Source organism: Chenopodium album, chromosome 23, assembly GCF_948465745.1.
Source record: "Chenopodium album chromosome 23, dcCheAlbu1.1, whole genome shotgun sequence".
Classification (NCBI taxonomy): domain Eukaryota; kingdom Viridiplantae; phylum Streptophyta; class Magnoliopsida; order Caryophyllales; family Amaranthaceae; genus Chenopodium; species Chenopodium album.
This window is the reverse complement of record NC_137856.1, coordinates 9,985,711-10,012,141: the sequence shown is the minus strand read 5'-3', so window position 1 is coordinate 10,012,141 and position 26,431 is coordinate 9,985,711. Positions and strand designations below refer to the sequence as shown.

The 26,431-nt window shown below is 34.9% G+C and overlaps 2 protein-coding genes across 2 annotated transcripts; one reads left to right on the top strand and one right to left on the bottom strand.

Moving 5' to 3' along the window:
- Positions 1-453: 453 nt before the first annotated feature.
- On the top strand, positions 454-23,124 carry LOC145606840 (uncharacterized). The gene is made up of 19 exons (XM_081662683.1): positions 454-958; positions 1,161-1,219; positions 4,286-4,367; positions 4,572-4,639; positions 4,889-4,958; positions 5,854-5,935; positions 6,385-6,449; positions 7,412-8,401; positions 8,492-8,554; positions 8,635-8,681; positions 8,878-8,923; positions 9,013-9,092; positions 9,275-9,388; positions 9,851-9,932; positions 15,585-15,710; positions 15,870-15,950; positions 19,304-19,429; positions 22,545-22,635; positions 22,758-23,124. The coding sequence occupies exons 1-18, from the start codon at positions 638-640 to the stop codon at positions 22,614-22,616; spliced, it is 2,574 nt and encodes an 857-aa protein (XP_081518809.1). The 5' UTR covers positions 454-637; the 3' UTR covers positions 22,617-22,635; positions 22,758-23,124.
- Positions 23,125-24,323: 1,199 nt separating this feature from the next.
- Positions 24,324-25,897, bottom strand: LOC145608580 (uncharacterized). The gene is made up of 2 exons (XM_081664194.1): positions 25,135-25,897; positions 24,324-24,693 (listed from the first exon to the last, which is right to left on the bottom strand). Exons 1-2 carry the CDS (start codon positions 25,640-25,642, stop codon positions 24,425-24,427), a joined length of 777 nt encoding a protein of 258 aa, XP_081520320.1. The 5' UTR covers positions 25,643-25,897; the 3' UTR covers positions 24,324-24,424.
- Between the last annotated feature and the right edge of the window lie 534 nt (positions 25,898-26,431).

The following is a 26,431-nucleotide window of genomic DNA, read 5'->3' as shown; positions in this document are numbered from 1 at the left end:
GAAACGCCCAAAATAGTATATGAGACTAACATAATGAAACGGAGGAAGTAAATAAGTTAGATATAGATATTGCTACATTTAATACTTATGAGTAAACAAAATCAAGGGGGAGGCCATGGCCCACGCCAACCCCCCTTGGTTCCACCACTAAATTATTGCTGAATAGTCAAATGGTTGGCTTATTAAAATAAGATCAAGCAAAGATTGAATTATATATTGGTCGGTTCCATGGCTAACAGTCTTCGAAGCCGTATCAGGGTGTATATATATATATTTGGTGTTCCACCCGGTTCACCCTTTGGGCTAATTTGGATTCGGGATCAATTTTTGGTGATAAGGTTTCAGTCCCCTCCCAATTGTTGCATGGATCGCGTATATAGAGAACGTAAAACGATATTAGACGTAATTAAAGGGGAGGGTACTAGATCTTTCCAACTCCACCGGGCACCGGATCCAAAACCGAGCCTAGCGAGCATGCTGGCAGCACCATCATCTCTCATTCTCCTCTCGGACATTCAACTTACAATTACGTCTACGACACCACCACTTTTTGGCGCAAATAACACCTCACTCTTATTTTTTGACCGTTACGCTAATCAATTTTGTGGCTCTCACTCTCGCACCTCCATTGTCAGCCATGACTGCTGCTTCCTTACACCTCCGTTTCCTTCACTATCCATTTTCTCTCTCCTTCAAACTCCAACGCAATCGATCGATCACAGCTTCTAAACTTACTCGATTTCAACTTCAACCTCTCTTTCCTTCCACTAAAATTAGGGTTTTTGGCTCCGAATTTGGGAATTTTAGAGCGCGAAATTGCACTCTGTATTGTTCTTGCAAATCGAATTTGCACGTTGATAAGGTGGAGATTGTGGAGGAAATTGAGCGTCCTGCGTTTGATATTAATCTTGCGGTCATATTAGCTGGTTTCGCTTTCGAAGCTTATACTTCTCCTCCTGTAATTTTCTTCCATTTATTTCATTATATTAGTTTGTTACATTATTTTTTATTAGAAACTTTGCAGTTGTACAAAATATAACATTTGTTAATTTTTTGCTAAGTGGAGAATGTTTGATTGTGTAGTTTTGGATAAGATGGATTTGAAATTCTAATTTTGAAGAGAATGTTTAAATTGATTGAAAATTTTTTATGTTGTGTAGGATAATGTTGGACGACGAGAAACCGATGGTGCTGGTTGTACGACGGTTTATCTTTCCGAGTGCGTGATCATTTTCTCGAGTTTATTATTGTGTGATGGTTTTATAAGAGATTAATTGCTTGAATGATTGCTCATACTAGTCAATTGTCAACTATATCCTCAAGAAGATGTTCAAGTTGTTTTAATGTTAATTTAGGGCCTTTTTTTGTCTTCACCTTATTTTTTTGCCAAAGTCAAATATTTTTTGTTGAATTGAAATTAATTTTAATGATTCTCTGTTTTATTTGATCTTTACAGTTACTGTCTTTTTTGATTAAATTTTTTTTATTATTTTTACTACTAAAATTATTTTTATTGAATAATATTAATTTAAATTGAAGAGAACAAGGCCTTAGACTAGTCCGCTGCTCTCTTCTTTTTTATTTTTTTTTTTATTTTTATTTTATTTTATTTTATTTTACTTATGGTGTTATTGTCAGTGTCATTCATATTGTTATTGTTGCTATTGTTACCTTTCTTGGTCTCTCTTGTAACTTTAGCATAGGTTTCATTCATTTATTGTGCTAGTACCTATCTCACTAATTCACGATTGTTGCACAGTGGTTTCATTCTCAACTTTTGTAGGATTTCTTGTTGTTTTAACAAGGTTTTGGTGTTAGAAAACTAATATAGTACTCCGTAATGTTTTTTATTGAAGCACCATTGCGTTGAGAATGGCTTAAATAATATAAATTGAAGGCATAAATAGACTTGTTGAGTGAGGAAGTATATTGGTGAATTAAAGTATTACAGAAAAGGTAATTGAAGAAGCGGATTGGGATGGAGAGGTGGATCCGGACATGACCTGGTTACGAATGAAGAACTGTTTCCTAAGAGTGGCCAAAGAGGTCTTAGGGGAAGTAAGGGGAAGAACTTCGGTACAGAGAGATACTTCGTGGTGGAATGAAGAGGTGAAAGCAGTAATTAAGCAAAAAAGGGAATGCTATCAAGCCTTAGGAAAATGTAGGAGTGATGAAACCTTTGCAGCGTATAAGGAGGCTAAGAGTAAGGCAAAGGCAGCTGTTCGCCAAGCAAAAGAAAAGGCATATCAGGAGGTTTATGAAAAGCTTGATTCCAAGGAGGGAGAAAGGATCATTTATAAGATGGCAAAGAGAAGACAAGAGGCAAGGAAGGATATTGGCATGGTGAAGTGTGTCAAAGATAAGAACCAAATGGTCCTAGTGCAAGAGGAGGGCATCAAGGACAGGTGGAAGGGGTACTTCGATGAATTATTTAATGGAAGTAATGGAGTTGTGATAGGAGATACCTCTATGAGTGATGAAGAAATCAACATGGAGTATGTGCGAAGGATTAGGAGAGTAGAGGTGGAGATTGCACTGAGGAAGATGAAACCTAAGAAGGCGGTTGGCCCTGATGGGGTACCGATAGAGGTGTGGAGGTGTTTGGGTAAGATTGGTATTGATTGGTTAACAAACCTTTTCAACAAGATATGGACGGCTACAAGGATCCCACAAGATTGGAGGAAGAGCACCTTGGTCCCGGTTTATAAAAACAAAGGAGACGCTCAAGATTGTTCTAACTATCGAGGAATTAAGCTTATGAGCCATACTATGAAGTTGTGGGAAAGGGTGATTGAACAAAGGTTGAGGGCATGCACAAGCATTTCAGATAACCAATTTGGTTTTATGCCTGGGAGATCTACTATGGAGGCAATCCATTTGATAAGACAAATGATGGAGTTTTATAGGGTAAAGAAGAAAGATCTTCATATGGTCTTTATTGATTTAGAGAAGGCATATGACAAGGTGCCAAGAGAGATACTTTGGTGGGCAATGTTGAAGAAAGGTATCCCACGAAAGTATGTAGACCTAGTTAAGGATATGTATCGGGATGTGTCAACAAATGTGAGGACATGCGGAGGGTTGACAAAAGATTTCCCTATTACAATCGGATTGCATCAAGGGTCTGCATTAAGCCCTTTTCTTTTTGCAACGGTTCTAGACGAATTAACTAGACCAATTCAAGATGAGGTTCCATGGTGTATGCTGTTCGCAGATGATATCGTTTTGGTGGATGAGACTAAGGATGGGGTTAATGTCAAGTTGGAGCAATGGAGGCAAAGGTTGGAATCTAGAGGGTTTAAGCTAAGTCGGAGTAAGACTGAATATTTGGTATGTCGTTTTGGCACTCAGAGGGGGACAAGCAATGAAGTGGTGAGTTTGGATGGAAAGGATTTGACCATGAGTGAATGTTTTAAGTACCTAGGGTCGATCATCCAGAAGAATGGTGACATTGATCAAGACGTGACCCACAGGATTAAGTCAGGGTGGCTTAAATGGAGAGCGGCCACGGGAGTGCTATGCGACCGCAGCATTCCCTTAAAGTTGAAGGGAAAATTCTACAGGACTGCCATAAGACCAGTGTTGCTCTATGGTACAGAATGTTGGGCTTCTAAGAAAGAGCATATTAAAAAGATGGAGGTTACGGAAATGCGCATGTTAAGGTGGATGTGTGGAAACACTTTAAGAGATAGAATCAGAAATGAGGTTATTCGCAAGAAAGTAGGTGTGGCGGGCATTGTAGATAAATTAAGGGAAAATCGTCTGCGTTGGTTTGGACATGTAAGACGGAGACCCGAGGGTGCACCGGTGCGAAGAGTGGAAGAGTGGGACCATGGAGGGATTAAACGAGGAAGAGGGAGACCAAAGATGACTTGGTTGGAAGGAGTGAGGAAGGATATGAAGTGCATGGATTTACGTGAGGATGAAGTTTTGGATCGTAAGGGATGGAGGAGAAAGATTTATGTTGATGACTACACGGAATAATCAAATTTGGTTCATGTTAGCCGACCCCACTTTTGGGATTAAGGCTTTGATTGATTGATTGATTGATTAAAGTATTTTGCTGATTACTTAAAAGCAGTTTTCTCCATGTTACCAATTTAATTTGTGGTGTAGTATTGTAATATGGGTTCAAACTGCATATGAAAGAGCCAATTATCTTAACTTTTATTAGGATAATACCCTTGCAACAATTTATGTATTATAAATGAACAAACCACGAGAAATAGGAAAAAAGATTTATTTTGATCAAATAACTGAAAAGTAAGAAATTTCATAATTGCAGATCATTTGTTCGGGAAATATATGATGGACAGTTGTTCATAAAGTTGAAGAAAGGCTGCAATCTACCAGCCATGGATCCATGGGTTTGTAATCTTCTGATCACTTCTGCTTTAATTTGTGACTTTGGCTTATATGTGGATTATAAATATGTATTACAAATTCCATGTTTATTTTTTTAATGTACTATGTGCCTTTTCCTTTAGCTTTATGTTTCTTTTTCGGTTTTCGGATAATATTTTCTTCATACTTCATTCCCCGCCTCTTTCAACACATTTGTTTTATGCCAGGGAACTAGCGATCCATATGTTGTCATTGAGTTTGACGGTCAAGTGCTCAAGAGCAAAACAAAATGGGGGTAGGTCAATTCCTTTCCAAATGATCTCTTTTATTCTGCAGCGCAAATTTCTAATAGCCTCATCTTTTCAGATATGGGAGTTGGTGAACTGTTGCAATTGATTTTATGTTTCTTTTAGAATGCAACACCTGGATTGATATGTATGAAAGAACATATACCACTAATACTACAAATATTAATGATTAATGGCCTTTATATATGATTACTTGTTTGAGAATTTTATTCTATTCTGCTTTTTGATGTTTTCAGCACAAAAGATCCAACATGGAACGAGGAATTTGTTGTAAATATCAAGCTTTCACCCAATGCATTTCTTCAGGTAAAATTACACTGAAGACCAATTTACTGTGTTTCTGCCTTCTGGCATTGAATTAAATGTAATTTTATTATTGAAAGATACTTGAAGCTGCCTTAATAAAAAATATGTAGGGATAATGCTGAACAACTTTGCTGGAATCATTGCAATCTGGCTAAATAATTGATATTGACTACTGTTTTAAGATGTTTGTAGATAATTATTATCTACTTGAGTGTCCAGCATCAGGTTTTCTCAAACTTATATAAAGTTATAATTTAGGTGACTTCTTTTGCTGCTAGCACCTCTTACTCCAGCAGAATGCATCAAACTTTTGATAGCCGTGTAAAGTATATAAATTTGTCTAAGTTTGATGCTTATCGCGGTGATATACTGATATACTGAAGCCAATTAAACAGAAATTGCGATTACTACGACAACCCATGTGGGTCAATCCTTTAGCTTCTTCTCTTATAGCATTACATCTTATCAACTTTATTCTCTTCTCATGGAGATGAATAAGCTCTATGATGATCAATGGATGTTACCTGGTTGTTTGCCAGTGAAGTATCGGAGGAGTTGTATGAGGGACTAGTTTAGTTCATAAGCTGGTAGATCGTATAAGTGGCTGCATGCGTCTCTTAGAAACATATATCTATTATCTATAAATTCCCCAATACACCAAACAAGGGATTGAATCCCCATCCAAATTTTTATGAATTCCAAATTTAATCCCCATCCCACTCTCTAACCCCAAACTCCCATTCCCACATTCCAAATGTGATTTTGCATTCTGAGCAGTGATCACCAAAAAGTGGATAAATAAAACAATAAGTAAGATTTAGAAAGCTGTGTAAGTTTAAGGAAAGCTTAGTATAATTCACTTATTTTCCTGTAACATTTGTTGTGAACTCTCTAGGTGGCAGCTTGGGATGCTAATCTTGTCACTCCACACAAGCGTATGGGAAATGCAGGCGTTGATCTAGGAGCCTTATGTGATGGTAAGAATATAACTCTAATTTGTTCTTCTTTCCACAAGTTGGCTTTTATAATGCATTCATTTAAACTGTAGTCTTGTCTGGCTCCGCTTAAACTATACATTGATTAGCATCATAGATTTTGATGTTTTTTCGAAAAGAAAATGTTTTCTGGCCGTAATATGCTATGTTTTGTTTGTTTGGAATTGCTTTTGTTTAATTTAAGAATATAATGTTTGGGATTAGGCTTTGTTGTTGAAAAAATCTGTCCAATCAGATTTGTCCCCATTACTAATGAACATTTAAGCATTAAAGGAATAACTCTCTCTTCTTTTCAACTACCAGTATGAAGTATCTGGGTGATTTTAAAGTGGTGTTGGAGGCAAATCTTTTTAATAGAAGAGACAATTTAAGAGTAAAGGATTGAGATTTACTTCATTTAGTGATGAGATGATAATAGTATATTTTGATAGGACATTCACATGAGTTGCTGTTGGAATTGGAAGGCATAGGAGGTGGTGGAAAGATACAATTAGAGGTAAGTTATAATTTTAGGAAGCAATTAAACAATGTGGTTGTAGAAAAAAAATTACAGTAACGACTAATTTTTGGCCACTGATATGAAAAGATTTACGCCCTTTATTCAGTGTTTTAGTCATCATATCTATGTTCAACAATTCAATCTTTTATATTACCATTGTTTCTGTTAAATTATATATCAGGTTTAAATAATTCTGTACTGATGTAGAGAAATTCTTTACTTTATTGAATAGGAAAATGTCATATAGAAAAAGCCATAAAAATTGGACCTGATATAAAGAGCTTCTTTATTGCACTTGTGTGTACTATGTTTTGTGTCATTTACAAATTCAATGCTGGCCATTGTAGGTGCCCTCTTTTATGAGATATTTAATTGTATACGCTGGTGGTAGGATACCCGTGCCTTAGATTGGAAAGCAATGAAGCTGGTGGCTTTGGTGAAAACAAATACGCTTTCTCTGTGTTTCTTAGTTGTAATCTTGTCACATAGCTTTACTTGCTGATACAAAAGACTTCCACACTGAAATCATTTCATGCCTAGGATTTCCTGATTTCTATTGCTTCAATTTTGATGCTCATTGTTGTATGGATCACTTTAGTATAATCTTACTATGTCTGGTTTCCATGAACTATTTTGTCTGTTAGAGTAACTCTTGTAGAGTTTTAGTAGTTAATCAAGTAAGAAGAAATGATATCTAAAGGGGGAAGAACAGACATACTATGGGAAGAAGAAATAAAAATTTTATACGTAGCATTGAAAATATTTTAGAATGAAAGATTATCATTTCTGAAGCTTTTGTTTTTGGGTGTAATTAATTTTATGAAGGGATTACCTTTGGCTACTGTTTTACCTGACTGTATAAATTTTTTCACCAACACTTTGCATAAGAGTCATATATGGACAAGATTTGAGTAGGATCAGTCCATTCAAGAACTTATTTTCACATGTCATTCTTTCAGGTCAAATATAGGAGTTTTGGTGAAATTGATGAAGATAAAAAGTGGTGGCAGATACCTTTTGTTTCTGAATTTCTTAGTCAAAAGGGTGTTGATTCAGCTATAAAAATGCTTGCTGGATCTGAAAGTGTGCCAGTACGCCAGTTTGTGCAATTTGCTTTTGGTCAGTTAAAATCTTTGAATGATTCATACTTGCATAAAGATTGGTTTTCAAGTATTGTTAAGCATGAGGAAGCTGAAGGGTCAAGTGAATCTTCTGGTGAGTCTGATGCACCATCATCATCAAACAACCTCTCTGAAGGATCCTTGGAAAGTCCAAATTTCAGTGATGCAAACTATGCAGAGGATTTCTCATCATATGATACTAGTGACACTACACAATCAAACATAGATTTTTGGAGAAGTTTTGCTGATGTTATCAATCAAAATGTGATTCAGAAAGTAGGGATCCCTGTTCCTGATAAAATGAAATGGGATGCTTTTGACTTAATAAAAAGTATGGGCTTTCAGTCACAGCAAGTGGCAGAAGCGGGCTATATTGAATCAGGGCTTGCAACTCCAGAAAAGGACTCTAGTAATGATTCTGGTGCGGATTCGAGCCCACTTAACATTGGCAAGATCCAGTCTTCACTTCCTGATATTAGGAAGGCAACTGAGGACATATTGAAGCAAACTGATTCTATTTTCAGTGCACTCATGCTTTTGTCTGCTGCTAGCCCTCAATTAGAGAAGGAATCACTGAATGGGGAGCATTCTGAAGATAAAAAAGACAGTTTACCCAAACAGAATGATGATGTCTCAGCTTCTTTGAAGAATGAAGGGCTTGCAGGTTTGGATGAAAAGAGAGCTGAAGAGACAAGGGCGCTTTTTTCAACTGCTGAAACTGCCATGGAAGCTTGGGCTATGCTCGCCACTGCATTAGGAAAGCCAAGTTTAATTAAATCAGATTTTGAGAAGCTCTGTTTTTTGGATAATTCAACTACAGATACACAGGTAATTTTCTGGCTCAAGCTTGCCAAGTAAATAGATTAGAACTCAGTATTGTATGATTTCCTGTGGATTTATAAAGTTAAGAGGCTGCAGGTAGCAATTTGGCGTGATTGTACGAGGAAAAGATTAGTTGTTGCATTCAGGGGTACTGAACAAGTAGGTTGTTTACTAATAATTGCTCATGTTGAAGTGCATTGTATTTCTTGATTGAAATAATCTAACTGCTGAACTTTTAGGCAAGATGGAAGGACTTGCGGACTGATCTAATGCTAGCTCCTGCTGGGTAAAGTTTTTGATTAACATATTAGTGCCATTCTTCGAAGCGGTGCGGTGAAGTGGGGTTTTGTGTGTGTATCTGTGTATATTTAGCTGTTCGTGTCCTCTCATCTTATGAATTGATGGTGTTTTGTCATGGAGGGTTTGTGACTTTCAGTATGAATGCATTTGAGATGATTAATATCAAAATGCTGTTCTTACAGGTTAAATCCTGAAAGAATTGGTGGAGATTTTAAGGAAGAAGTTCAAGTATGACTCATATTTAATTTCTTGCTGTTAGATGGTTGCCTGATCTTCTGATCATTCCATATTTTGCTAATGTTGGATGGTCAATTCAGGTTCATAGCGGATTTCTGAGTGCATATGATTCAGTTAGAACCAGAATTATGGCTTTAATCAAGAAAGCTGTTGGTATCATGTAAGTCATTCAAAAACGTCTTCTTCTTATGTCTATTTGCTAAAAGGGGAATTAAAATTATTTATTCATCTTCTTAGTCAGTTGCTTGTTTTTGTCTGTATTACACACATGCAACTCATAGCTATGTAAGCAAGATTGCAGTGATGTTCCTCAGGTTTATACGATTATTCAATGTGATGCAGGGATGATGAAAAACAACCACAAAATAAATGGCATATCTATTGCACTGGTCATAGTCTTGGTGGTGCTTTAGCAACTTTACTTTCTCTCGAGCTTTCATCAACTCAATTGGCAAAGTGAGTTCACTCTTTTTATGCTATATGCTTTGTGAAGGTCATGTATCCATGGTATCATAGATGCCGGTATTTCACAAGATGGCATGCTTGAAGATCTTTATTGAAGTTGATGATAAATCATACGGTGTTTGAGTGGTTTGTTAATACATTATGGCAATTCTGATCACCGGATATTAACTACTAGTAACTTGTCTCTATTTTCATAAAAATAATGTGGACACATTCTTCTTACTTTGGATAGTGCTTCTAACTGAACAACTAATTTAGAGGATGACTATCTCATTTGGATGCTAGCTTGTATTATTTAAAGGATGTTGAAGTGCTCTTGGTGATGTTACTTAAAATCTTGAGTAATTAGTAATAACTCCTTTCAACTAATTGCCATAGAGAACTAGCATTTTACCTGTTGAATATCTTCATAATCTAGTATGTTAAAATTTCACTATTATTTTTTTGCTCTAGAAATGGGGCTATATCTGTTACTATGTACAACTTTGGATCTCCTAGAGTCGGAAATAAAAGATTTGCAGAAGCTTACAATGAGGTATACTTTTTTGTTTCTTTCCTTTGCTCACTATAATATTCATATATTATTCCGCTGTATACTTTAATTACTTTCATGTTTGGTTGTTCCAATATGATTTTTTTTTTTTTTTTTTAAAAAAAATAAATTTATTACCTTTTTAGTGTTATTTACAGTTCTATATTATCTCTTCTCCTTTAACAATGTAGTAGATTGTTGCTATATGGTGTAATCAGATTTTATTTTTTTCTTCTTTGTTAACTTGTTATGTTCATTAGCTCTCTCTTGCAAGGTTGGTTTTTTTTTTTTTTTTTTTTTTTTTTTTTTTTTTTTTTTTTGTTGTGTGTGTGAAAGGTAGAACTTTTAAGAAGAGGTTTGCTAGTAATGGTAATGGGAAAGAGAACAAGGGTAAGTCTACCACCAAACCCTAATCGTATAAGACTTGTAATTTAGTCGCATCAAGGACTACTTTAAATCAGAGTGTTAGAAGTGGCAAAATAAACAATTGGGAGATGGTGTTAGTAAACACTTAAAGGGGAAGGAACCTCAAACTACCATTGGATCTACTTTTATTGACACGAATAATGATAGTGGTGCATTGGTTGCCAACTTGCCACTCATGGGAAAGTCAAGGGTAAAGATGAATGGATTTTGGATTCAGGTTGCTCCAACAAGTGTCTTTATAGTTCCTAGAGGAGTACAATGATGTAATGTCACCATGGGAATTTATGATTAATGAGCTTGTAAATCGATCCTTGGACAATTAAACACTGTCAAAGACTTGTACTACTAAACTAGAAGTATTTGGAAAAGATCATATCCGTAGGGAATGACAACACAAATTTGCAAAACAATTACAAGCTAACTCGATCATAAGATTGGCTCTACAAGACAACTAAATCAAACTAAGGGAATTACTATGGGAAAACAAACACTAGGGATGTATTGGATATGAATTTACCAGGCCAACGAAATAACAAATTAGGTAAAACATAAATACAAATGGGTGATCAGATGGGAAACTCAATAATGCCTTCTTACAAAGCTACAAATTAAGCAATTCCTAAACCAAGTAACAAGGTTAGGTAGCAAGGTCCAAACAATTAGGAGTGAGTTTCTAATTCGATTTTATCATAAAGCATGATTCACAAATAAGGCCCTATTCACTTCACCTTAGTTTTGTTGAATTATTTTTATTTTTACAAAATTGAAATTATTTATACTGATCGAAAATTAAACGAAAATTATTTTACCTGTATTGAAATTAAAATTATTTATGCTGAACGAAAATTGAATTATTTTACTAAACTGAAATTATTTATGCTAAAATGAATGAAAAAAATGAAAAATCTTTTTAGAGGAGGTAAAAAGAGAAACCCAATTCTCAACCATCCCCAACTCCTTCACAACAAGACAATCCTAACCTAGCACCACCCATAAGAATCCATGACCGAAATAAAAAAGCACATAATAACCATTTTAAGAGAAAAATTCTTCCAACCCATATCTATCACAAAGAATTATGAAGCTACTAGGGATCGACTAAGGAATAAAAAGAGTGGCCAACTTGGTTGGCTAAACTTCTTAAATCTTAAGAAAGAAATGTATGCTTCCTTAACTTATGAATTCCTTTCACCGGTCACTATGAAGTGCATAAATATTGAGCGTGAGCCATTAGAATGTGAAATAAAGTTTAGGATGTTAAATACCGAGAAGGTCCTAACTTTTACTAGATTGAATGAAATCTTCACATGGCCATCCTCAAACCTAGTGTATGACTTCAATGGTACTTATTTTTCTAGCTACGAGGAGCAAGTGTGGTGGAACACCAATGCGGGTTATCCCAGTTTCACGACCCAGTCCCTTGTGCTTCGAATCTTCATGAGAATCATGGGCTATGCTTGTTTCTCTAAGCAAGACTTAGGGAAACTAAAAAAAGAGGAGATCCAATGCCTCTTCATTGCCTCAAGATTCGAAGACAAAGTGGAAGGAAACGTGAGCATAGGATACATGCTCGTTTAGAGATGTATAGACATGAGGTTGAATGAAGAGATAAATGGCGAGATTAAATGTGGGGGAATGATTTCAATTATAGTAGGGAACTTAGGATTAAGTACTTTTAGACCAAATGGTCTTGGTCCATGGCTCCAACTTGACATCAAGGGACTTTATGATATGAAGTTCCTTGTTGAATTCCCGGGTTAGGTCCCTCGCTTTAGTTGGAAGGTCAATGAGAGGGATTATTGCACACTCCCAAATGCCGCAATCATTGACTCCGTGCCATAAGGGATGGCCGACCTTGACGAGGATGTGCCCATACCTCGTCGTATTCGTATATCCTCCATTCCCCAATCTAGGGGAGATGGTTCATCCTCCTCTTCCACGTGTCTCCCACGAAGTTCAATTGCTCGCGACGCGCAACTCGGTCCTCCAATAAATTCACAATTTGTTCGACTGCTCTTCCACTTCCACGTGTCCTTGAGTAAAGTTCAATTGCTTGCGACGCGCAACTCGGTCCTCCATCAAATTCACAATTTGTTCGGCTCCTCGAGCATAATTTCTTCAAGTTGGGACCATCGATTTGCCTTGAGCCAAGCAAGTCATTCTTCTAAATCCATCTTGGTGTAGCCCTCCTTTTGTGCCTACACTTTTGTCTAACGACGAGGTTTGGACCTCTGATACCAACGTCCGGGAAAAGGCAAGGACGCAAGCCTTGTGTGGAAATGGGGCTTATGAGCACAAAGAAACACAAGTGAGCAATTAAATCTCAAGGGCGCTAGCGTCCATTAGCGACGGAGTATGGGTGATCAGGGCTTGTGACAGTTAATAACTCAAAGCACGCACAAGCGAGTCCGAACCATGATTTCGTTAGTGGGGAGGGAAGCTAATAAGCAAGTAAGACACAATATCTATAAAATTCTAACATCAGAATGCTTTTTTATTTCATTCAATCATTCACTTTCTAAAGAGCTTTATTTAGCATTTACAAAGAATCCCTAGTAATCACTACAACGACAGTAATACAATAAATGCATCTAAAGCCTAGAAAACTTAAAGTAAAACTCTAAAAAAGCATTAAAAGGGAACCTAATACATAGAAAGAAAGGTTGGATCCTAACACTTTGGCGTGTATTGCAGATATGAAGAAGGCAAAAAGTTGCAAATGGGGGGTAACAATGCAATACTAAACAACATTCTTATATACAACAATTAAAACCAACTCCTACAAAGATAAAATGAAAATTTTCCTCAAATCACTGTTAGAACAAACAATGCAAGTTCTGATGTAGATGGCTTTGACGAGAAATAATAAACCACACATGAATTGAATAAACCACACATGAATTGTGCAGAAGCCTCAATCAGTAAACGTTAGCACATCACTAGAGAAAGCTACACCATCCTATCCCAATCCTCCAACCCAAAATTACGAATTTTCTAAGAGGTTTTCTTTTACTAGCTACAATAAATTGGCTTCTAAGATCAACCAAAGACACCCATCCATTCTTTAACTTTCATAGTTAAGTAATAAAATTAAATCTAATCATCCATTCATTAATATCATCATAGGGGAGAAATTAAAACAAAGAACTACACCAACAAAAACTACATGAAAAGGTAAATCTGTTTAGATTTTATTATTTGTATAGGGCTTTAGATTTTGAAGGAAGCAATTTAAATTTTTGGGGTTTGGATTAAAAGGGAGCATAATTCATCAAATCATCAACCAATCAAACTCATCAATATCATCAAATCAAACGATCAACCAGATCAAATTGACTCACACAAGGCAACTAAATTAACCAAAGCATCTTAATTAACCATGCCATGCGGAAAAATTATCTCTAATGCACATGTATAAGGGTGAGAAGTGAGGTTATTTGCATCATAATGCAATAGTTTTAGGCTAAGTAGGCCATAAAATCAGGTTAAAGACCAAACACCAACCTAAAGTAGGCAAACTTTAACTAGAACAAACGTCAAATCATCAAATCATCAACCAATCAAACTCATCAATATCATCAAATCAAACGATCAACCAGATCAAATTGACTCACACAAGGCAACTAAATTAACCAAAGCATCTTAATTAACCATGCCATGCGGAAAAATTATCTCTAATGCACATGTATAAGGGTGAGAAGTGAGGTTATTTGCATCATAATGCAATAGTTTTAGGCTAAGTAGGCCATAAAATCAGGTTAAAGACCAAACACCAACCCAAAGTAGGCAAACTTTAACTAGAACAAACGTCAAATCAAAACCAACCACTTCAATAGAAAAGACTCATCAAAGCCTTCATACCCAACATTCCACATTCAATCATAACAAAACTCATGAAAAACTTGCAAAAGGAGTAAAACAATGAACCACAAATGTATTACGAGGCACACATAATAATGTACTACCTTTGTTACATGTTATTTGCAACGATTTGACATATAGTAGAGAGGAAAAATGTCTAATCGTTGCAAATAATATGTAATGGAGGTAGTATAAAAACTGAAGTTATTCGAGGTAAGAGAATGATAGTGAGACTGAAATGAGCTAGTCACTTTGTGTGACTTGTGGAACCATCCTTTTGTTATTTGTAAGATAACTAACAAAAAATAAGAAAAATTCTATGACCATTGACTAAGTACCCCAATTCTAACATGTAATGCAATCTGGGAAATAGATCTCTAAATTAGTTACAAAGATGACAAAAATTATAATTTCAATAAGTATAACATATGAGCAAAAGGTGCAAGGAAAAACCTACCATGTGTTACTATGTTTCCTCACAAAAGCAGGAAAATCAAATTACTATTTTATTGTTTAGTTATTTTTTTCATATTCTCAAAGTCAATCATTAAAGATGTCCAACCTTTCTGTATTATTTGCTAATGCATGTTTATAACATTTCAAAACTCAACATTATCAAGGGACACTAAGCTGCTCGGAGGTCATTATATCACTATGGAATAAAAGCAAGCTCCACAACAAGAGGATAAAAGCAAGCTTCATAACATAAACTTTATAATCAATATCTGTTTTAAGCAAAAATTTAACCTTCTGTTCCACTTTTATACGCCACAGGTTTTAGAGTATTATAAATGATGATTTGATTCTTAGTATCTTAACTAGGGGCTTGTTGTCAACATTTGTATAAATTATAAAGGATGATTATTAATATTCTTATTTTTTTAGCGAAGTGCTTAAATAGACTACTAACTTGATGTGGCCTATAACGAGGACATTAAATATGTTTTTAACGGGATCATTTTGGCTGGATAGAAGTTCAGACTGTAAATATCTCTATCTTGCACTATAAAAGCATTGTATGGTACGCATAACTAGCCTATTAACTAATTCAAGCAGTCTGATGTATCTTATTATTACTTGCTGATGATGAATTCATGGTGATTATTAGTTAGCAGCATCCTCTCATTTTCTAGTCTGTTCCTTTTCTCTACTCTGAAACTCCTGGTGTTTGCTAACAAAACATTGACTTGAGCTGGACATAATTTCTCTCCCTCAAATTAAAAAAAGAAAAAAGTGAATACAATTCATACAAGTTTTTTCAATACTATAAATAATATATGTTTAGAGTTTTACATTTTAAATTGTTAGTCTGCTGCCATCTGAATTCTCCTGATGTTTTCTTGTAAATTGTTGACATTATCTTTGTAGAGAGTGAAAGATAGCTGGAGGGTGGTGAACCACAGAGACATTATACCAACTGTCCCTCGCTTGATGGGTTATTGTCATGTGGCTCAGCCTATATATTTGACTGCTGGAAATCAGGAGGATGCTCCAGTACGTTCATATACTGTTTAAGTTCTACAGATTTTTTTTTGTAGGCAGGAGATGCTTTCCTTTTACATACTTAACACCATTTTATGTGTAAAATATGACTACTAGCATTCAGGCATCATTATTGGTTATATGATTGTTCATATGTATGCAACATTTCAGGAACATGTCAAGCTTTCTGGAGATGGCTATCAAGGGGATGTGATTGGGGAAGCAACACCTGATGTTTTAGTCAGTGAATTTGTATGTTCTGTTTTATCTCTCGCCTTTACTTATGTTTTACTTTTTCAAATTTTGTTTGTTTATTTGTATTTACTAGATTAATAAAAAGTTCAATGCATGGGGTTATACTGTAATAAATTGTAGAATAATCATACTTAACTTAAGAATTAGGCTTAAGTGTGAAACCGAAGGTATTTTTTGTTCATTTGCCCAATTTTAGCTCATTTGGAGATCTAACATGAGGGTAAAAAAGGCCTGATGAGTAAAAGTTATCAAATTAGTAAGGGGGAAAAAAAAAAAAACCTCAGGTGCACCTAAATTTTTCATTATATAATTATCCTCTTCTTAATCCCCTAAAATTCTGTAGATTGCATAAGTATATGAATAATGAATCTTATTTTTAATTTGAGCTATCAATGGTATGAATATTGTAAATCTTCAACATATGTAGAAAAATTTATACTTGGACACTGTGATAATTCATTAATGGAAAACTTTTGGGTTTATCTTGATATACTATACTCCATGTTATTCATCTGTGGAAAAGCTTTTTAAACTCTTTATCTATTTATATAAAATTAATATCTACAACATTTTATTTCCCAAAAACTCTACATGTCCTATATTTTCCTGATGCTCTTTAAAAGCGTTTAGGATGGTTCAAAGATAAGGTTTATGTAGCAATCGCAGTGCTGCAGGAAAGGAAGTGATGTGTCAATCACAGAACATGCCATGATGCAAATTTGATTTTAATAAAGTCATTTAGGATGTATAGTAATTATATGCTATTAGAGTAGACTATAAGAGGCTTAGGTCGTGTATCTCTGTTTAGAAATTAACTTTAAAGTGAAATACGGAATGTAATATTCAATCGAGGGCATTTTGGGGTTGGAATGTTTGACTTTGATGAGGTCTATTTTTATTTTTAATACACATGAGCCAGATTATTTTTGGTTTGTCGATTTAAAATACTTTACAAAACAACCCATTTGTAACAAGGTGGTCACATTTTGGCATGTGAGTGGTGAGTCTTAGTCTTATGTGACACTCTCAATGTTCCTTTTACCACCATTCCTAAATTTTCTTGACATTTTCCCCATTAGTCTGTTCCTTAAAGCTCTTTACGCTTTTGCTTTATCTGTTTTTTGCAAACCCATTTACTACCTTACTTCCCTTTGCACTTTTTCATTCACTCTCTCTTTTCATCCACCACCTTTTTTTTTTCCCATCCATTCACCACGTCAACTACATTCTCTCCAGGCCAATTGCCTAAATTCTTGTGGGAGTAGAAAATGTCGAAAACAAATAGGAATGGAGGTAGTACATATTCGAATATTTGGTGTTAAATATAAAATATGTTGAAATATATATGGTAATATTTTTCATAAGAATGATGATAAATGCAGAAATCTTGCTACTCAATTTCTGATTTCTGCATTTATTATATATATATATATATATATATATATATATATATATATATATATATATATATATATATATAAAATAAATAATAAAATAATAAAAAGAAATTTGAAGTTGAAGGATAAAAGAGGAAAGTTGTAGACGCCTATTAAAGTGTAGGATGCATCCCCCTTCCTTTCTTTGCAAATATATGGTGAATATGAAGTTTTATAGAACCTAAACTGCTTCCTTTAATAATTCATTAGATGCTGGATCTGGATTGATTCCCAGGTCTGCAGTGCTACTCTCATTTCCCCCCTTTGAAGCATCAGGTTACAGGTGGAAACTAACAAAAATTGTCATCTTGCGATAGTCATAAAAGTTAAGGTGTAACCCAACAACTGACAGATTAAGGTGGGGTCTTGGTTGGATATTGGATGCAAAGCTTGGTCTATTTCCTAGTTTCATGTTAGTAATATCTCAGGGATGAAACAAACACATGGCAAGATCAGATCAGACTTCAGGTAGCCCTTTAGCCTACTCTACAATATTAATGCGATAACAACTTGCTATTAGCCCTTTAGCCTACATATGACAAGGTTGTATTATGGGTACAATCTCCATTTCCTCTGGCAATCTGGCATGGAATTGAAATAAGCTGGAGTTATTACACAAGAGGAATCAAATTCTTTGGTTCCAGCTCATCTAGGGTACAGAATTGAACTTCTTAGTGACTAGAATCAGAAGCAAGCCCATTGGGCTACTTTTTTATTTTTATTTTTTTATTTTTTTTTAACTGATCTATCTTTTCGTCCATTCTCCAGCACCCAAATGGTTCTCGGTTCTTGAGAATGGTTGGGAGATGAAGCAATAATTTAAAAAGCTTCTTGAAACTTTTTAAGCATCCTATAAAGGCAATGAGAAGGAATTTGGAGGACAGGGAGAGGAAAATCAGGGAGAATTAGGGGTCTATTGTATTTCCTGTTTGGCTATGGAATGGGGAGAGATTAGGGAAGAAATCTGAAGGATCAATATTCCTTTTGTGTTTTTAATTAAGCATATCCTTCTATTATTGTAAAGGTTTGTAAGTAAAAATGCAAATTCTCCCCTTCCCCTCCCCTCCCCTTTCCACCATAACTGCTATCCAAACATGGCATTAGTTGATACATGGGAGATCTTAGTATATGATTATGTTTATGCAGTTCAATATTTCTGAAAAATACATACCTAAACAATTAATGTTTTTTTTCTGAAAAAAATGCGTCTAACATAACATGACAATGAATGCCAGTGATTGCTCCAGACGCTTGCTTAGGTCATTCCACAGGTTCTGTACCAGTCTTGTGGCATCCTTTGTTTCTAGTAATTATAATCAGAACACTTGTAACTAGAGTAGGAAACTACAAAAGTTAGAATCAGCTGTTTTGGTTCTGCAAACTATTATTTACTGCACTCAATTTTTTGCATTGCTTCTGTGTATGCCAGTATATGCCCAGTACCCTTTACAACTGGATTCTATGTGTATTAACTTTAAAAACATTCTTCATTGTTGACTTTAGATTGTAAACATTTGTCCAGTATTTTAGGTACCTCTCAGATAGTTGGTATGATTTATGTGGATCAGCACAAGCAGATTGCCAACTTGCCAAGTACCATTTATGTTAGCAACATGGAATCTGAACTTATATTTAATTTACTAGTATTCTGCTTCAGCAATTTAGTAAACATATCTCTGATTTGTATAGCATTTAATTCATTTATTTTTAATTTTTTACAGTATATATTGATTGCTGTTATTGTGTGTGTGGTGAAAGTGGTACTATTAGCTTATATGCACACACTTTAATGGAACTAATAAAACCTGCTAGAGAAAACAAAATTACAAAATCCATCTTAACCCAATATTCTTTTGTTTGTATATTGATCAATTTCTTTTATTCCCTTTATTTATTTTTTTGCATATTATGTAGATGAAAGGTGAGAGAGAATTAGTGGACAGGATACTGCAGACGGAGATAAATATTTTCCGGGCCATAAGAGATGGAAGCGCATTGATGCAACATATGGAGGATTTCTACTATATCTCATTGCTGGAGGTAGTCTCTTTGCTGAGCACTTTAATTGTTGTAGATTAGTCTACTATGGATCTATACTTAAGTTGTGTCACTTGTGTGAGTTCAATTGAAAGCGAGGTTATGTTTGGTGTGTGTAATGTGTGTTAATTGCTTAAAGGTTTTGATTGTTCATAGCGGAAGAGCTAGACTAAAGATAAAACCTTAGCTGAAAGCTAAAACATGTATAGCTTTAAAGGTAAAGGTTGATATTGTTGTTTTTTTTCCCCTTTGGAAGAGTAAAGGTTTATACTTGATAGATATTAACCTAGCTAATTCTATTTATAGGGAATGATATAATCAGGAGTTGACCTAGGTGAAACCTGTTACATGATAATAAAGGATGTCTTTCATTATGTTTTATATATATATAAGAATCATTCTGAATTGTTAAATGCAAGTAACCTGTAATATTCATAAAAAATATAGTTTAAGCAGTCAGTAATTTTAAGATATAAGTTCTTTTTCTCGTAATCAGATTGAAAGATGAAAGGCAGTACTTGGATGTAAGTAAGTACAACCATGCATCAGATATTTTTATTCTTTTGGCCCTACCTTAGATAAATCTTAATTTGCATGATAGAAATACATGTATTCGTGTTTGTAACTATGTAGAATACAATTGGTCCTTAATTTGTGTGTTCATAAGCCAAAATTAAAATATTTTCTGAAAATATATGCAATTATCAAGCCAAATTATGTAAGCCTGAATTTTTTGTTATGGATATGGTTAAGTGTTGATTGTCTTTCTTGTTAAAATTATTTAGGGCTTATTTGGCATCGTTTTTTGTTTTTCAGTTTCCAGTTTCCTTGGAAACAAAAAACCAAAAATAGGAAACAACAAAAAGGTGTTTTTACATATAATAATCGTGATTTTAATGTGTTTGACTAATTTTTGATTCATTATATGATATATATCATATGTTTTTTTTAAAAAAAAAAATAAATAAAAAAAAAAAAACGAAAACCACAATGATTCCAGAAAACAGAAAACCACAATTATTTTACCTTCATGATTAAAATAATGTGCAAAATCAGAAGTAGAAACAAATTTAAGACATTGCTTGATCGTAATTCATATTGTTCATAGACAGGGCCATGAAACAAGTTGTCCATAAAGAGAAAATTCTGGATAAACATAAAGTTGGAACACACAAAGCTCCCCCCCCCCCCCCCCCAATGCACACACTTTTGAGTCACTCCCTTTTATCTTTATCATTATCCAATCCAGCTAGATTACTCGAGTACTAAATTATGTATCCTTGTCAATTGTGGCTTCCACCCATGTTTTATACTTTTATGTGAACTGGCTTTTAACAGTCCTAATTGTATGACTATAGACTACTACTTTCCTGTCACAGTTATGACAATGATTAACATTGCTTGTATTGCATTGGCAAAAAGCTAAAGGAATTCCCTAAATCCTATGACTGTAAGAGGTATGTCCATAAGAAGGCTAAAATTTGGCTAGAAACCAACTTTTTTTAGGAAATCGCCAACAAATGGGTGGCACAAGGCCAGCGAAAATGTTTATATACTACTACAAAAGGCTCAATTCAATATTGTACCTAACAAATTCCCTTCAGGTGTAGCCAATGAACTTTCACTTAAGTGGAATGAAAAGATTAAATTTATTGATTGAAAGGTAATTCGTGTGAACCAAAGATGAGGAAATTGTCAATAGATGGGCTTTGGTAGCACAAACCCATTAATACTAGAGGCTATCCATGGTTCGAAATTACCATCAGCTAAAATCTTACTTAGAGATATGGTGCACTTATAGTGGTACTAGGGACTTTCTTTTCCTGTAAAACCTTTCTTTCAAATAAAAAAACAAAAAAAATGTAAAAACTTGAAGTCGTAAAAACCTTGAAGTCGTAAAGCACGTCTTCTTCTTCTTCTTAAATGCCTTAATCCATGCCTTAATTCCATAAGTGGGGTTGTCTACATAAACCAACATGAGAACTTCCCATGAGGTCACGTCCTAGTACTACTCTCAATCATTGTGGCGTAAGTCAAGCGATGTAACAAAGTTTTACACTGGCTATCACTGGCCTATCATAACCCCCCTCCTTTATCTAGGCTTGGGATTGGCGGACTGGCGGAGTCAGTAAAAATCTTGAAATGGAGGTAAGAAATTCACATATGAATGAGCACTGTAATGCATCAACTTTCCCCACCAAACCGTAGTTTGAGGATGGCCTATGCTCGATATAGTTATGTAGGAAGAGTATTTGGGGAATGTAGCTTAAATGTGTCAATAAGGTTTGTATGAAGTGAAATTCGGGCTTATAAGAGGAATTTGTTAGAATTAGAAAGCTTAAAAGGGAGGCAATTATTCCGTTATTCCATTTCTTTCTATCTAATCCATCATTGATGATTTAATAGCATGAAGTTATACAACTATTATCGTTCTTGATCTTATTTTTGCATGTTTGAATAATCAAATACAAGTAAAATCCCTCCACCTATTACTATTTTGTTCTACTCGCTTTCATTTTTGTCCCTTTCTTTTTCTACTCACATTGGTTTATACTTTGTACTATTTTAGGCATGCCTCATTTTCCATCTTTTTCCTCTTATTACACAATACTTAAACCTTTCCACACAATCTTTTATTCATTTTTTCTTACAACCACCCATCTTTTCTTACATTTACATGCAATCACTTTTTATATGAATATTTTTTCATTGAGATACCTACAATTGTGTTAAACATAAAAGAATAGATTGAGTACAATACTATTCTATTTTAATATTGGTACCCGGATGATTTTATGGTATCTATTAGATAGTTTAGATTTTAGGGTTTAATAAACCCATGCGAGCTATTTTTACCTGTGTTCCTTTTAGTCCTCAGATATGTACTATTGTGATGCTCTTTTGTCAAATTTTATTCTTTGAGAAATATCCTCCCTGACTGCTCCCAATCATTGCTTATTAGACCAGGGTTTTTTTTGAGTTATTAAAAGCCTCCCAGGATCATGGCCAATAGTGGGATCCATTTTGGATCATTATTTTTTGGTCTTTTGATCATTTTTGCTGTGATGGTAACGGTTGTGAAATATAATGCTGCTGTTTAATTCCTTATATGTGACAGAGTGTGAAGTCAAATTATCAGACTGCTACTGTGCCTGTGAAGAAGAAAGGAGATGATTTATCTGTCAGCTGAAACAGCACATTGTTTGATGGTTGGTAACTGTCAAGTTTCAAATTAGCCTACTTTCATGAATCATTGTATCAAATACTCCAAAACTATGGTGTCTGCAGGAACCTCATAAATTGACATTGGTTTTTCCTCTTTGCTATCTAGAATATTGGTATTTAGAATTTATTCTAAAATACACCAGAGCAGCAAGAGCAAGAGGGGTCATATCTATGCAATTATATAGAACAACAAATAGAAGTTCTGTATATGTGCTGTTCGGCTGTACATGGTTCTTGGCTATCCAACTATCAGAATATGGTCCTGTTCAGTGGCTACCCAGTAAATGATTTTTCACTTGAACTGTTTTCTTACGATTTGAGTGTGGATGTTGTTCCGCCTTTGTCTTGCATCTCAACTTTCTGGAGCATTTGACATTTAGTATCATCCTCCTCATGTCTGCTCTGTAAATATACTACTTGATGTATATTTATTTAACTTAAGATATTTGTATATATCAATTGCAAGTAGTAAATATCATGTATCTTTAAGAAATACAAGTGACTTCTTTTGTTGTGAAATAATTATGCAACAGTCTATGTCTCTGCTCTCGACTCTTTGAGCGAACTTCTTTCGAGGTGTCTGTCCTTGTATATTTCTTACTATGACGTATTTTATCCTTCCTGCTGTTGGTCTATGTTCTGAATGTAAAATTGCTGCTCAGATGATATGCAACACTTGAAAGAAAAATAGTTTAAGCAACTGCTTTTAGAAGGAATGTGGCTACTATTCTTTGAAGTTTGAATACTACTTTCAGTAATCCTCTTTTCTTGATGTATACTAATTCAGTAATCTAACCAAACCATTCTATTTCACTCATCTCAAAAATATGTTACTCGAACTCTTCATTACCTTAAATACCTGTGTGGATCCATGACATTGGACATGGATAGGACATTTGACCGTTCATTTTTTTTTCACCCACATTACAAAAGAGCCGAGTTGGACACTTGAACACATATCCCAACACTGTCAGAGTGTCAAATATGGATAACTGACCAATTCCGAGCAACAAAGTCTAAAAGTGAATACCACCTTGACATTAAGTTGTTTGTCATTTAGTAATCTCCCTCCAATAATAGTAGTAACAAAAAAAGTAAGCGACACAAATAGATTAATAAATAAATTTAAACAGCATAATATAGGGTAAGATAGATCAGAGTTGCTTTCGGCACTGCATTGCTTCAGTGGTTTTCTGAGCTGCACAACCTTGTGTTCATATAACCTGAGTGAATGTCCATCTGGCAATGGTTAAGCCCAAAACAGGTGTTCTCATATTAATCTCTTTTTTTAAGGCCTTGTACTTTATTTCTGTCTTGTCACATTATTTTATTTTTGAGTTCTGATTAAGCAAATCTATCACCCTGTTCCTTCCCACTTATATTTTCATTTTCTTAGAATTTCTCTCTTGGAAATGAGGGAATGCAAATTATTCATTGGTGTCACTCGACTCTTCAATTTATCTTAAGTACCCGTGTATATATTCATCGATAACCTAACATGGCAGCACAAGTATGGATACTTGAAATTTCAAGTACTTTGTTTAGAAATAGTTGCACCATTTTGACTTTCGTATTACACCACTCTGACCATTAATTTTCTAGATACTGTACTTTTTATTTGAATTCAGGAGTTTGAAAGGTAGCTAAGCAAACGGCAACAAAGATTTACAGATGAAAAAACCGAAAAATGAGTAAAGTTTAGTATTAACAGAAACATTATCGCTTTGATTGGATACAATCTAAGACATTCCATTCCAAAATTCATATAATGTTCTAGTTTACAAATGCAAGCTTAGCAAAGCGAATTGAGGGCTTAGAGAGGTTGACATGAGCAGAAGAATTTGCTACCTTATTATTACTATTAATGCTCATTATTCTCAAGCTTTGTCTTAGAATGTCCACTTCCCTTTTCCTCTTATATTCTTCATCTTCCATTGAAGCTAATTGTGCTTTTAACACTTGAATCGTTTCGTCCCTCGCCTTTAACTCCCGTTGAAGATCTTCCATCAACTCTTCTTCGTCTGCTCTCCAGTTTAGTGTCCCTGCTTCACAATTTAAGAACTGTTAATTTACTAGTCTGATAAAACCAAAATAAATTGTAACAGGTAAAATTGTAACTTCTGATTTTCAAAATATAAATTTTAACAGGTTAAATTGAAGTTTAGAGTTGGACATGATCTTCACATTCATCATATAAACAGAACAATTAATTGAAACAATTATCAATTTTATCATTGCAGTGGATGTTATTGGTAAAGTCTTGCAAGTTGGTACTCAAAACCCGAAATCAAATCTCATAATAATCAGGCTAATTTATAATAAATATCTAATGATTGAGAGGGCTCATACTTTTGTCACAAATCGGGCTAATGTATTAATTTATTACTACTAATTTTGTTTTCGTGAACCCAACATTAATTAGGCTTCTGAATTTCACAGAATATGGTAAGAAAGAATGCTTAATTAAGACACAAAAAGTGTACCTTCATGTGTCCTTTGAATCAGATCATCAAGTTCATGCTTAATAGCAAGATACAACATCTTCCATTTTTCAACAGCTTCATCTCTTCTTGCTCTTTCTTCCCTCATCTGTTCCATCAGCGACAAGCTCGTAGCAGCAGCCGCAGCAGCAATATCACTACTATTACGACAATCTGTTGACACTCCGTCAGATGAAATTTCGCTGCTTCTTACAAGACCAATACTTCCCTTGGCCTCCTCTTCCATCTGTCTGATCCTCTCTTCGCGCTCTTCTAAGCTTTTCTTTAGCCCCTTTACCTCTTCCTTGAGCTTCTTTCGCTCTTTCTTCCACTCTGCTTCCCTGAACGCAAACACCATCAGCTCCTTCTCGTAAACCTCGGTCTCTTCCTCCCTCTGCTTCAATATGGCATTGATCTCCTGCTGCAGTAGCCTCATTTTCTGTATAAACATTCTTGGATCATTCTCCCATGCATAGTTCCCTCTTTTCGGCCTGCTCGAACACACCCCCATCTACTGTTAGTATGGTATCCTTGTTTTCGGGTTTTGCAGGGTTTTCGGATCAGTGTCTGTCTGACAACTGCGCGCTGCGCGCTCTGAGTCTACCAAGAAGGCCTCTAGCACATAAGTATTGTTAACATGTGCACCCCATGGTGGAGGATGGAGAGAGTAAGAGTGGGATATGTGGTTGAGTTATAGTTGTGTTTTGGATGAGCAAAGACAAAGGGCGGTTTAAATGACATAAATTCTTAGCAGGAGAAAGGGGGGCTTCTGTCACTGAATGAAAACAGTCTCCATATACTTTGTCCGGTTCGTTTTTGGGTTTTTTTTCGGATTCATGTGAGATTTTGTTAAATTCACTTAGGGCCTATTCACATTTACTGAACAGATTTGATTGGAGCTAATTTGAACTGAATTGAACTGATTGGAGCTAATTTGAACTGAACTGAATTGAATTGAGCTGAAATGATTATTTTATGAGAGAATGAAATTAAGAGCTGAATTAAAATGAACTGATTGGAGCTGAACTGAACTGAAATGAACTGATTAGAGCTGAACTGAACTGAAATTAAGTAAATGTGAGCAGACTCTTAAGTTTACATTTCTTTTTTTATGTATGTGTATAATAAAATTTAAAATAAACATGATTTTTAAATTGCCTATAACATTAACAACTAATATGGTTTAAACATTAAAATTTTAACCTCTTTCAGATTAAAAATACACAAGATGTATATAAAATAAAAGCGATTTCAGCCTGTTTTGTGTACGGCTAGCCACACCATGTGGCCGGTATAAAAG